The 14,334-nt window shown below is 36.3% G+C and overlaps 1 protein-coding gene across 3 annotated transcripts in view; it reads right to left on the bottom strand.

Moving 5' to 3' along the window:
- The window catches only part of REV3L (REV3 like, DNA directed polymerase zeta catalytic subunit), a 126,187-nt gene that overhangs the window by 6,735 nt on the left and 105,118 nt on the right, over positions 1 to 14,334 (bottom strand). For 2 of the 3 annotated variants that reach the window (XM_049817863.1, XM_049817865.1), the window contains exons 20-28: positions 11,805 to 11,923; positions 11,047 to 11,165; positions 9,890 to 10,031; positions 6,730 to 6,974; positions 5,617 to 5,725; positions 4,531 to 4,737; positions 3,766 to 3,875; positions 2,588 to 2,702; positions 701 to 838 (exon numbers count right to left, since the gene is read on the bottom strand). In XM_049817863.1, coding sequence (XP_049673820.1) covers positions 701 to 838; positions 2,588 to 2,702; positions 3,766 to 3,875; positions 4,531 to 4,737; positions 5,617 to 5,725; positions 6,730 to 6,974; positions 9,890 to 10,031; positions 11,047 to 11,165; positions 11,805 to 11,923 — 1,304 coding nt within the window. The remainder of the gene's footprint in view (positions 1 to 700; positions 839 to 2,587; positions 2,703 to 3,765; positions 3,876 to 4,530; positions 4,738 to 5,616; positions 5,726 to 6,729; positions 6,975 to 9,889; positions 10,032 to 11,046; positions 11,166 to 11,804; positions 11,924 to 14,334) is intronic. The other variant, XM_049817864.1, reaches the window with a different exon arrangement.

Genomic DNA, 14,334 nt, shown 5'->3' with positions numbered 1-14,334 from the left:
TTACTGGACGACTTTTTCCTCAGTTTGACACACCTTTCATGACATTAGCCGTACTCCAGCACTAAGACTGTTTCAACAATTACAGAGGATTTCCAGAGTATGAGAGAAGGTGTTTTTTCCCATCATCTATAATATTTTGCCATGACTTTCTGACCACCTCAGCAAACAAAAGAATTGGGATTAAGAAGAAAAATGGAAGTAAATCCTCCTAAGTGGTTACCTTCCTTACTGGCATAAATTTGTTTTGACTTGATTAAGAACAAGGGCCTTTTCTTTTTAATCCCCCCAACACACAGCTTAAAATAACCAGACAAGGAAGTTTATTTTAATTGAATTCTTAGCTAAACTAGATTTAACTGAGCTATTTAGCAGACACATCAGTGTGCCTCACTCATCTTGGAGTAATACTTACTTCCAGTTAAAGTGAACTGGATCAAGAATGGTCTTCTAGAGAACTTACATGGGGCTGAGGACTTTTTATGAGGTTTTTAGGGGCTGAAAGACAGTAGTTAAGATGAAAGTGCAAGTCCTTGTAATGCTGTGCAAGATCTTAAATTTATCTTTCAAATGGTTCATACCAGAAAAACAGGTGAAGTCTCAGACAACTTAAAAGAACCAGAAACTCTGAGAAAGCACAAATATACAATGAAATACCAGAATACTGTAATTTCATTCAGGATGAAATGCATGAGTATTTTACCTTGGAAACAGCAGGACAGGAGTCCCTTCGGACTGTCTCTATGCCTTTTGCGTCAAATACTGGGTCCTTCTGCTCCAGTGTTTCATACATGTAACCCACGTACCTCTTTTTAGTTTGCAGGACACATGGCAAGTAGACCTAGAAAGTTTAGAAAGAAGACAGACCAATCTGGCATGTGTTGGGAATATAAGGTGGCTCTGAACACAGAGGGTTTCCTAAGAAATACTTTGCTTTGTTGTTGTTTGTTGTTTTAAAAAATCATTAAAACTAATAAGCTAGATCAAAGGAATGTTAAAGAATGGCTGAGAAAGTTGGGATTCAGTGGTGTTCCATTCTTAAATCACTTTATATTTCATCTAGCTGTAAAGGCTAAGCGACCTGAAACTCAGATGAAAAGTGTCACACAGTATGATTTGTTTCTAGTACCCTTTTCTGGATTGCAACTGTCAGCATTTTTAATGTAACTGTATTATCTCTCTTTCTTTAAAAGGCAACAACTTCATTTTAAACATCAGAGAAGAAAACTTTCCCAGGAAAACTAGTGGCTTTGAACTTCCTATTTTCAAACTTCATCTAATTACGAGGTGCCTAAAATCAGTTAGTATCTTGATTTAGGGAAAAAGCATGCTTATAAAATGCCTATGCTTGGAGAACAGTTTCCTCATGAATGGAGTTTTAGGGTCGTGATCTCTTTTGCTTGTTTTCTCCAACCTCTTATTTCATTCTTGATTTTGTCAGTATTCCTTGACCAGTTTTAAAAGAAAGAATGGGCAACAATTTCTTCCCTGTATTACTATGATAACACCCCATCTTCGTGGCTCTTGTGGAAGAGGGAGCAGTGAGTTTAGATTGCCTCAGCCTGAAGAAGGTCCTGCACGTAGGTATCCCCCTTCTTGAACAGATGCTCCAGCTCTGAGGCATTTTCCTCCTCCTGTGCTAGGAAGCTACCCCAGGAGAGTACTCAATATTTTGACCCATAGGTGAATAAGGGCACTTGAAGTGAAGCAATTGAACATCTTCTCAAGTATATCCTTGCACCTAGTATTTTTTTTCTGGCTAATTACTCCTTCAGCTCAATGACACAGAATTGCCTCGAAGTGGGAAGGGTCCCTGTACATTAGTCAATGAGGAAAAGTTTCTGTGCTTTCCACAGGTATCCTGACTTTTCTTGCTAATATTCTTCTACTGTATTTTCTGTGAAAAATGGTAATCTGCTTACAAATTCGGATTGAACCTGTTGAGTCAGGTACGTACTTTGAAAACATCTAGAGCACCTGAACTGATTGCTAATGACTCTCCAATGATAAACTTCCACCAAAATTAGTATCACATTGCCTTGCTCTTCTATAAAAGGCTTATTGTCATTAACACTTCTTCCAAAAGCCTACTGAATGGATTTTTATAATTTTTCATTTTATATGTATCACATGGACATATCCTGAAGTGTGCTAAGGCTAGCTGAAGAATAAATATCAGGTTTGTAATTAATGCACTGGAATAATTTCAAGGCATGGTGTACATTTTCTTTACCAAGTTGCATATGTTGGTTTGATTGTATGTATATAATACTAAACCGAGGGAGACGTTTCCAAAAATTGATGAGACAGGAATTTCAAATTGCCTGGTACTGTCAGCACAACCTGATGTGAAAGTAGGAATACTACTTTTTGTTGTTCACGCTGCAGCGCTTGTCTGGCAAGGTCCCTGAGGCATTAAGGAGCTTGCAATATACTGACAGAAAGAGTACAGCATGACTGTTGTATATCCTTATGCTATGTTAGGGTCCATAAAAATCTTTTATCTCTTTTATCTTCACTTTTTTTTTTTTTTTTTTTGGAAAACAATGTTTCCACCCAACACACTTGAAGCAAAATATTTTCCTTTTACCTTTTCAAACTTCAGTTTAACAGGTTTCGGATTTGTTGCTGTTACAGCTTCAGCAATTTCTTGACCAATCTTAAAAGACTGCTCCTTCGTGGCTCCTTTCAAGAGTACAAACATGCTACAAGAAATTAGACATAGGAAATAAGCACAAATCTGTTCAACATAGTTCCTGAAATTTATAAGCTATAGTTTCCTGGTGGCAAGGCAGGGATGTTGCTATTAATTCTGTTCCCTTCCTTCGCTAGAAAAGCCAAAAACCTGAAAAACTTCAGTGTTCAGTGTGAGATCAGGAGTGCCAAAGGCACGATGAACGCTGTGACTTTCTGGTGAGTTAGGGAACAGGACTGCTCCCAGGCACTGCAAAACTTGAGTTCCCGTGAGAGAAATGTAAAGAGCTCTGGGTACACCCTTTTTTTTCTGTTACGGGCAGCAACAGGATTTTACTTCCTTTCTCCAACAATTTTTTTTTTTTTTTTGTGAAGCTACTATGAATTTAGTATCTTTGAAATTTCAAGTCTTTCATCAAATCCGGCTGAAATAGTCATTGGATTCACAAGTTATTAAGGAAGGAGAGCCACAAGCTTTGTTTCCCATGGCTGAAAAATTATCCAAGTCTAGCACCAGAGATTTATATGCCTAGAGCATGGCTATTATTCAGATGAAAGATTGACTGAGAAAGGGGAGATATTTATATGATGTACTTCAGGCAGCCTAATCATATCTTTGTATGCTCTAGTGACTGCTTCTGAATTGTATCCACTTTTGAAGCTTAAAATAGTGCCTTCCGCTAAGTATTAACATGCAATGCCTACTATATTATAAATACTCTGTTTTCCAAAATAAAAATGACATCAGAAAGAGGCACAAAAATACTCATTTGATAAGCAGGACTTACATTGATTCACACCTCAAAAATTATTATTTTTTCCTCCTCTTTCTGTTTCACATTATTTTCAAAAGAAAGAAAACCCTCAGAGTGCTTTCTAAAAGTCCAAAAAGAAACTCCAAGAAAATAAATATTATTTACTTTGCATTTTATGCAAGACAGTAAGCAGCACCCCAAAAAGGGTCCATGTACTCTTTCAGTATCATAACCTCCCCTTGTTGAGACAGAAGAAAAACTGTATCTAGGAAGAACCACTATGACTTTAAAACATCGTAAGAAGCAAACCATTAATTACCTGTCAGTATCACCATACACAACGTGAGCACCCCATTTTTTTGTATCATTCACCAGTTTTATAGCACGCTCCAACGTTTCTCTGGCTTTGTGGACAATGCTATCGCCAACCTGCAAAGTTAAAGATATATTGAAAATCTTTATTATACTGCTAAACCCAATACTAGCTCTCCGTAAACATAGTCTAACCTCGCTTGATCTGTTAATGAAAATTACTATATTGAGACAATGTATTTTATTTAATGGTTTAAATACGTATAATAAATAAAAAGGTTGCTTACATTACCCCAAAATAGCAAGAATTAAAGGAAGAGCAATGAAAAATTATTAAGAATTAAAATAAAGGAAAATTTGGTTTAAACTTATTGAGGCATATTAAAAGTGTGAGAAGCAAGACAAGATCGCTTAGGATCATTTTCTCTGGTTTTTGGATTCTGCTGATTCCTCCTTTTATGAAAACTATGAAACATTTACAATGTTTTATTTTATTTCCACTATTAGAATTGTAATTCAATCTACCTTTGGAGAGAGTTCTATAGAAATGCCAACTCCAAATGCTCTTTTATAGGAAGAAGAAAAATAAGACCTTTTTTTTTTAAAAGGATCACAAATCTCAAGTTGCTGATTTTCAGTACTACAAATAAAACAGCTTTTATGAAGGTATTTAGATTAAATATATTTCATATAATAATACTGTGTTATCTGACTATACTTTATTAATGTGTCTTTTCCACAGTTTTTCTGCATTTTTATCTGCAACCCTTACCTCAGTACACGGCATTCTTCCAGAAAAATTAGCAGCAGTATAACCAAAGGTAAAATTAGCTATAAATTTAAGACCCAACTGACGAGCTTCAAGCATTCGAGTTATAGCCTTGTCATGCTTATAGGCCTTCATTGACTGTTTCACCATTATCCTAGTCTTCAAGATTTCTTCTAGCATTCTTGGCAGCACACCCTTTCTTACTGAAGGCTGCCATAAAGGGAACAAAGAAAAAAATTATGTTAAGAAGCCCAGCCTAAACAGTTAGGAGTAAAAGCAAAACCCAGAACTGTTAGATAATCACTGTTAAGGAGACAAATTAATTAGCAAGATGCCCTAGGCACCAACGGTTTGGCTCTTCCCACAAATATTACAAGCAACCTAGAATACAGGCAAAGCTCTTAAGGGCAGGGTAAATAGCTTTTTCTTCTTTGTTTTCATCAGCCCTGCTAATGCAATGTTTAGATAACCTTATTAACTAAAACGGGACTTCAATATTTAACTGTTAATTTTAGAAATGTTAAATGCTAAAGGAATATTATCTTTTAAAAATTCTGCGCAAATATTCTTTACTTAAAGTTTCTGTTTTACATTAACTATATGTACGCTGGTGATTGGCTAATTATTTTTAAGAGCTCCAGGCCATCTTTATTAATTCATTACAAATCAGCCAGCAGTACACATAACATAAAATGAGAACAATAGAAAGCAAGTCAGGGAGTTTCATCTCCCGAACCATGACTCCTGTTCTAGGAAAGCATTCTGCTATACAGGCAGGAGAAGAATGAAGTGTTACACACAGATAATTACTGTTTGATCCCCAAACTGCACAAGTAAAATACAGTTTAATTATAGATAAAATAAGCCTTCAGTATAAATGAAAGCATAAAGATGACATTTTATTTCCTGAACTGCCAGAAGTTCAGCACTCTGACAAATACCAAAAAACACTGGGAAATGAGCGACTGAACCTCCCCCCTTCTGTCTGCTCTTAATGCAGCAAAATATAAACTACAGTATCAATTTGATCTTAAGCTAGTCAGCCAACAGGAAGTGAAAATGCCTGTCACAGAGCACTAATATCATTACCTTGACAAAAGCTACTCCACTGGGTGACACTGTGATATCATGCCTGATCTGGTAAAGTAAGTCAGGAGGTACTCTGAGAGATGTACAGCCAAATTTGAATGCATCATATCTGATAAAGAGAAAAAATAAATATGAAGACAATTCATTCATTTACAGCCTGATCAAACAAAAGCATCAACTTACATTAAAATGCTGATAATGCCAGCAAGGATAGAATCACAATTATAATCTCAGGTATAAACAAACATATTACAATTTAAAATTTCTTAGCTACATGCAAAAGGCTCTAGGAAGAAAGTAGTAATAAAAGGTTAAATACCAATAAATGTGTAATTTATCAATTCTGTTCTGTATTAATGCATTATTTCCAAATGCTGAGTTAGTAGAGGCACATACTTATACTGTAATCCCCTATGGAAACCACGAATGTTTACCAAGTAACACATTGCATATATTTTTGTCTTACAAATCAGAATTTCAAATCAAAAACTTGAAAACCTGATAGTGACACCTAGCAATCATCGCATGCATCTTCCCATTCTTCCAAATACTATTTTATAGAGGTAATTATAATGAGCAATGAGATTTTTTTCCAATTAACAGAATTACTGTTAAGCTCAGTAAGAGATGCTACACAGAATAACTCATTGTATCTTTTCGTTTTGAATAGTTAAGACCAGAGTGAACTACAACTATTAAAAGAGAACAACAACAATTTATTAACATACAGCAGAATAATACTAGGTATTGAAAATAGGTAGTGGATTTATCTAACATTTTAACTTATTCTCAAGCAATATTGAAAACCAGCATCACCATAACAATGGAACAGGTGTACACACACGCACATACAGAGTTAATCTTTTTTTTAAACAGAACGGAGCCTAATTCTGCATTTAATTTAAAATACATATTGATGTGTATATTTATATGTGTTTGTGTATACACACATGCACACAGGGTAGATCTTTATCATCTCTATTGTGCAACAGAAAATGGTGCTATTCATACATGCCCATTGTTTCCAATGACAACCAAGGGTTCTCAGTAGCTTAGAAAAGATGCTAAAGTCTCTATGGAATCAAAGTTTGAGAGAAAAGAATAACAACTTACTTTCCTAGGTTTTCAACATGTCCCAGGCAGGTTGAAAAACAGTAGTTGTATGCTATCACAATGGAAGGATACAATGACTGGAAATCTAATACAAGAACAGCATTGCTGTAGAAGCGGGATTCTGGCTCCATTATTAAGGGAACACATTGCAGGGCTTTCATTTGAGCTCGTTGCTGGACACTGGGCGTCACAGGAATATAATTCATTGGCTTTGCAACACGCAGCATCATAGACTCCACACGATACTGCAAAAGAGTTTGGATATAATCATTATAATTTAAAAAATAAAGAATAAACATGGGTGTATTAAAACTGTGTAAATACACACTTACATTTCCTGAATTTAAAGTACAGACAACTAGTTTTCCAAAATAAATAGCCATGCTCTTACTATTAATGTATATTTTCTATCACATATAGTGGAACTTTTCCATGTGTTTCCTCATCGTTTAGCCCTAGTCATTGAAAATCAAGTACTTCTAATTTTTATCTATGGAAAAAACCAACATCCAGCTCAGGTTAAAAAAATAAACATCCAACAGGCTGCAACTATATATACGGATGGCCATGCTACAGCCAGTGAACAAGCATTTGCTAAGCTGTATTTTTATTAGATTTGCAAACATTGAAGAAAAATTGTAATAGGCAGTTGACGAACATTTTCTGTAAGAATCTGCACGCAATTTTATTTCAACATTTGGGAAAACAGAGAAATGACATGCAAGTTGTGTAAGTTGATAATTGTGCCTCCAAGCTTTTGACCATGAGAAGTAACTAGAATGTACTTGGCAGCAAGAGAACCAAGGGAAGAATCTAAGTCGGCCCATTTCAAAAGTCTGCTGCTTTGCACTGTGCATCATGCTTTCTCCCTGATGATATGACAAGTTGTACAGGAAGCATAAAATAACAAAAAGTTTAAGAACTTTCACCTTGTTCAAGACACCACAAAATGTCATCTGTGGAGGTAGCAAGATGAGAAAAAACCAGCACTAACAGCCAGGTATTCACTGTGTCCATTCACAGTTAAAAACAGAATAGGTGAAAATTACATACATGGCTGGCAAAGGACTGAAAATCCAAAAATATCAAAGAACAATCCTATATAATCCTAAGATCCTGTGCTTTGCCAGCAACTAAATCACTATTCAAAAGCCCTCTGCTTGACACACTACATATTCAGTTATTGTACTGAATGGGTTAGGCATAATTTCTTTAACTGTGATGTTATAAATGAACTTACACAACCAACAGCTTTAACAAGACCCTGGCATCTTACGAACAGGTTGAGGTTTGAAAGTGTAGTTATGCTGCTGCAAAAGCTGCTGCTGCCTTGCACTAACTGCACGATAATTTGTGTCCAGTGCTCAGATGTGTGATGAGGTAGTCAGGGACTGGATCTGGCAAGAGCTAGGTTTTTTTGGGTTGTTTTTCTTTTTTTTTTTTTCTTTCTTCTTTTTCTCCTAGTTTTTAGCAAGTTCTTCAAGCATCTGACTAATAATCTGTATGCCTATGACCATCTCCTGTTAGATTTGTTTAGTCTACTAGGGTATATTCAAGATAGCTTAATAAAATAAAAGAAAAAATAACCTAAAATATCTGAAATCTGTTCTTAGTACTATTCCATTTTAACATCTTTTTCAGCTGAGGAGAAAAGAAATATCTTCATAAAAGGTAGTGGTGATTCTTCTGAGTAAAAAAAAAATAATTATGTGAGGTGACTGGGAATTGTTGCAACTGCCATTTTTGTGATCTAGAAAGTTTCAATGGAAACAAAATATACGTGCACAGAAGGAAAGAGAAAAGAACAGTCAGGATAGAAAATGCAGCATGTTTCTGTTGCTCACTCCCACTCACAGCCATTTGAGAAAATGACAGGCAGAACAGCCTTTGTGGGCTGCAATCAAGACAGTTTAAGCATATCTATGCTGGCAGTATGCCAGTTCTACCCTCCCTGTCCCTAACTGTGCATTTCTCTTCCCTTGCTCCAACAGCGGTACTTCTCTGATAACATGGTAAACCAGATCAGGGAGATAAACTGGCAAATACCTATTGAATGCCACCATGGTTCTGCTGACAGTGCTGTCCCTGCCCCCTGCCCCCCCCCCCCCAAATATAGGCCAATACCAGCAAAACTGACAAGAACCTGCACTGGGTCAAGAGATTACAGGGGCAACTGCAGCCAAAGGAAAAAAGGTGGCAACATTTTTAAATCGGGTTGAATCATTAAGGAACTGCAGCTTCAGACACTCCCATTTCTGGCTTAAGACAATGCTGGTCTGTTTAGGACATTATTTTTTAAGTTGTCTTTTTGGCCACAGGAGCTGGCAAAATAATCAATCCTGGTCAGCTCAGCTACATGTCTATTAAAACAGAAAGCAGAAAGATGGTAGGAAAGAATTATGGTAGGAAAGAAGACGACAACAGAAGAGCAGATGTGAGCGAGAGTAGTTGTCTCTTGTTTCAGGTGCTGTTCAGGGCTCAGGTGAAGCCATGAAAACAGTCTGGTTAGCCTAGTCACTCAGAACCTGGGCAAGGAAAGCCTTTGGTACAACTGCAGACTGCTGGGGTCTCAAAGAAAGAGTAGCGTAAATCTCGCTCTGTCCTGGTCCCTTTCCCTCTGCTGCTAGTACCAAAATAACAGAACCACACACAACTTGCATGACACATGTACTTAATAAAGCCAGAACCCTTCTTGTCTTATCATCAAATCTCCCCTAGAGGTCTGCTTCACAGGAAATGTGACTTAGAATACATTCAATGCAGCTTTGTCTGTCCTGCAAGAAAATAATCTCATCTTTCTAAAACATGCTCAATTATATTTCTTAATGTTTTAAAAAACATTCATTTTCACTCATCTAAGTGTGAAAAATACCAGCTCAAAGGGAAAACTTAGTGCTCCCAAAGTCTGTAGAAGAGACTCACTGGCATGATTATTGGGCACTCTATTTTTAACAGCCATTTTTAATCTCCGAGACTAACCATTCAATCCATTATTACTGCTTTTGAATTGCCTTTCTTAACGTTTCAATTTCACGTTATGCAAAACAGTCTTTTGTGATGTTACAAAAATAAATATACTGACTGAAAAGATACTGAAGAACTAAAACATTCTGTAAAGACTATTTTGCTTTTGTGAAGTGTAAGGAAAACTAGATCTTACCTGGGAGCCTCTTGTTAATACATGTAAGAACTGAATGCCAAAAAGTCGTGCCATTTCACTTGTTCTGTCAATCAAATCCAGTTTGTCTAACAACTGGAGATTCCCACGGACCCGGCTAACATAATGATCAACCATTTTCCACCTGCGAAAGTGAATGCCTCATTATAAACAATCAGGAAAGTGCTGCTCTTTCTACTAAGAAAAATGTATTTTTTATGATAACTTGTTACAAACTAACAAATAAAATTTCCCCTAGGATATCTTCATACGGCTCTTTCAAAAATGTGGCGCACATAAACATACACTTACATATTCTAAAGATATACACAGAATGTGTTACAGCAAACTACTGTTAAGGAATCTCTCAATGACATAATATATCCTGTTGTCCTTACTGCCCTAAAGGACTACTGCAACAGAAACTTGAGTTTCTTCATCTGTTCACATGGGTTTTTTTATAACCAAGTGGACTTTTGTGGAAACATCCTTCTGTATTAAAAGAATACCTATCTCAGTTGAACATAAATTTATAATTTCAGCACAAAACCAAGTTTCCACATAGTTGAAAAGTACTGAACTTTTCTAGAAATTATATGTACGTCACAAATGACGTTCAGCTCAGTACTCATTTTTATGAATTGTTCATATCACACAATACAAGATCACTCCAAGGAAGAATGAAGCCCAGTGTGATACATGTCATATAAAGGTATTTTTACGCAGCTATAATTACTGTCTTAACATCTTGCACACTCTTTTGTACTATTTTTAAGCCTAGCTTGGTTGACATGCACTGTGAAGTAAAACAGAAACCTCACAGTTCATTAAAAGTCCTTCTGATTAATAGTATATAAAAAATAAAGATGTTACAGAACATCAAAATAGTACATCTATTCAGATATGTTGAAACTGTAACTGAAAATATTTTGGTTTTGTGTAAACAGAAAAATACACAAAGATGAAATATTGAGGGTATAACTACAGAACAGAACACAGCAGAACAGCAGAGTAAATAAGCTCATGTTGTTACATATAGACTGTTCCAGTACCTGAGCTAAATTGATTGTTTCTTCCTATGCTGACTTTAGCTTATACCTATCCAAAATTAAGAATCTGGCCTTAAAAAGAACAAACAAAATGGATTAATAGATCATTACCTGTAGACATCTGCCTTATTATCAAACCAATCAGACAAAACTCGGAAAGTAAATAAAGGAAAACGTTGATGAAGAACATGAAACCCCACGTTTTCAAAAGTGTAATTCATTAGATTCACCTAGAAAAACATAGAGTATATGTTAACATGCATGATGTCTTTCACAGTCAAAGAAATGCCTACTTTTTGAAAACTGTAACAACTAGACTTACTAACTTTTTATTAGTATTCTTTGCTCAAAAGGTAAACATTTATACTTAGAAGTCCCTTACTATTTACAAGTCAGGAAAGAATATCCCTCATCAATTGAAAAGAATATGCAGAATTAAGTAGATCACAAAGATCAGGTCTGAATTTGGTCAGAATAAGATTTATAAAGACTGAACCATTTGAGTATTAAAAGTAAGCTCATAAACACCAAAACAATGAGGAAGTCTGACACCTTAAAATAAGTTCAAGTATTTAATTTAGTAAAAGCACCATACTAGACAAATTGCTAAAACAGGTAAGTTGTTCTCAAAACCCACAAAGAAGTGAAAAGAAATATCATTAAGAAACATTACTGAAAGATAAGGGCTTCAGTATTTTACATTTTAGTGATATGCAAAATCCATTCGCACAAAGTGGCAGACTGCTCTATTTGAAAGGTGTACAAATAAAGAACAAAAAGTTACATAAATTACATGAAATTTTCAACAAAGTCTACAATAATTAAAAAAACCCTGTAAGTCAAATACATTAACCTTTTAAAAACTTTACCTCATGTCTCATCATTCTCCAAATATTTAAGATAATTCGCCCAACAATATTTATTTCACTCATTGTATCCGATCCATATTCATCCAGCTCAGCTGCAAATCTGTTCTCTTTCTTTTCATCTAAAGACATTGAAAGATAACATATTTAGACAAGTTATAGGAAATCAAGACCAGATCAAGCTATCCCTCTTCCAATTTGAGCTCTCTAGAAAAGTAAGAATTCATAAAGACTGTTACTGATTGCACAAGATTATTTATTTACCAGTCTTCCACAATATCTCTAAATAAAACTCCCCCAGGTTTTTCTGCTCTTGCACATCCCTCTGAAGAGAACTCTTACTTCGGTTTCATTGAAATGGTGTCCATTGCAATACATTCTCCATACTGAATATATTGGTTAAGCAATGCTGCATGTTACTTGAGAGCTAGCTGCACGTGCACTAGTGCACAACATAAAAGTGATTTCTGCCCTAAAGAGTTTATAACTCAAGGCTTTACTTGCAATGATCTTACACAGTTGGAACCAGGTCATGGGAGAGAAAACTCAGCGCTTTTTCATACAGTAAAAGCAAACCCACCGCAGTGGGAGCAGGTAGACATGAGTTCTGGATAGCACGAACGGAGAGAGAAGGAAACAGGAAGGAACAAATGCAGAGGCAGAAGCAGCACTCTGAATCTTTCTGCAAGACAGCAGTGACTACAGTACAGGAAAGATACCCTCTTTTGCCATCCTTGGGTTTTTTCATGCTTCGAAATACTACAACACAAGAGAAGACAGTCTTTTTGGTACACTTTTCTTGAAACTGTCTTTTTTTCAGTCAACCTAAGGCTACAGTTTTGGTATTCTTTCCTGAGTTTACATATATACAACACAAGTTAAAATTCAATATGAAAACACACTGTATTATTTGATCCTCCTGTCTTGTTCCTTCTTATTAGTTTAATGGAAGAGAAAGCACTTCGAGGCAATTTTCCTACAATTCTAAATCCATACCCACTTTTCAACTGTTGGTTGTGTACTCTGCCACTATTCATTTATCAGATAACCCTGTACAGTACCCTATTAATAAAAAGCAGAACATTTTGGACAGAGTGTATAGAAGTGTGGATACATAATGCTTTGCAATAATGATCAGAACTTAGCAATTAGTTCCCCAGACAGCCATGAAACACATTTACCCTTGAAGACAGAAGTAAAAATTGCCTGATATTCTGCAGAACTGCTGTGAAACAACATAATACAGACTAACTTCATATGTTGATCTTTCAAATGTGTGTATCAGTCAAAATACGGTTAAGAAAACCTATTTGTCATTTCCTGACCTTATCAATAAATCACAGAACCTTGACAAAATTTAGCAGACCTTTCATACACTATCAAAATACATACCATCTTTTTAGCCTCCTTATTGTTTCAGATTTTTAAGGAGGAAAAATAGCGGTTTCTCTTTTCACGCTTGGGTGGAAAAAAGCCCCACAAGCAGCAACATTTTTTCTTCTGCTCTTTTTCATTTCCACATGCTGGATCTCCTGCGAAAGTGAGGGACTTGCTCCCCCCCGCCCCCCGCCCCTCAATTTTTGTTTTTTATTAGAAGGAGAAACTATCAGTTAGCTCTGCCTTCTGCAGTCTCATCCTAGTTCTCTTGTTCTCGTGACTTGTTTAGGAGATTCCCTATATTTCTTAAGTTTGCTTCATGTCTTGCTGGTAAAGACAGGCAACAAAGTATAATGCAGTCACAAAAGAGACCCACTGCCCTGATGAACAAGGGACTCTGCATGTGATGAGCATCACAAAATTACAAAACCCTAGTGCTCCACAACTGGTGTGGGGAATATATCACTAGAACCACGTGAGCTTCTTTGGAAACAAAGTTGTTAAGAAGCAGAACTGGACATTCTTCCTAGCTTTCCAGTGCATAAGATGAAATAAAAAGAAGTTTCCTCATCCTCTGTTACCCACTCCCTAACACTGAGCTGTGATGCAAAGGAGGAAACAGGAGGCCACAGTGCACACACAAAAAAATGCCACTACGCACAGGCACAGTACTCACTTCTCTTGTGGTGTGTCCTAATGACTTATGAATAGTTCACTTGTAAATGGCAGAGGCAGCACCAGACTCAGCCAATAAAGCAAAACCAGAGAGAAGTCCAGCTTTCTTTTTGTTAAGTTGAAATCACAGGAAAGGGAAGGAAAAGTACCTTCCATCTTTATTTCAATAGGAGGAAAGAGGAGCATACTGCTTGAAGGAGCACTTCCTGTTCTGAAAATACAGCATGTGAAGAAGGGAGGGAAATATGAAGCATAGGGGTTGGAAAAGCAAGAGGAACATAGATGGGGTCAAAACCATGGACAAGGAGGCCACAAAGCAACAGAGAACACAACACTTGTACGTTTATGGCCATGCATGCAAGCCCACACTTATGGCATGACATTTTTGGGAGGAGCTCATCAGTGTGAACAGTTCCTTGTCTTTCTCCTGCAGTTCAGTCAAAAAAGAATAATTACTTACCTTACAAAAACACGTTCTTAG

The sequence above is a fragment of the Accipiter gentilis genome, chromosome 15 (genome assembly GCF_929443795.1).
Source record: "Accipiter gentilis chromosome 15, bAccGen1.1, whole genome shotgun sequence".
NCBI lineage: Eukaryota > Metazoa > Chordata > Aves > Accipitriformes > Accipitridae > Astur > Astur gentilis.
Note: the sequence above shows the minus strand (reverse complement) of the source record. Positions and strands in the feature narration are given on the sequence as shown.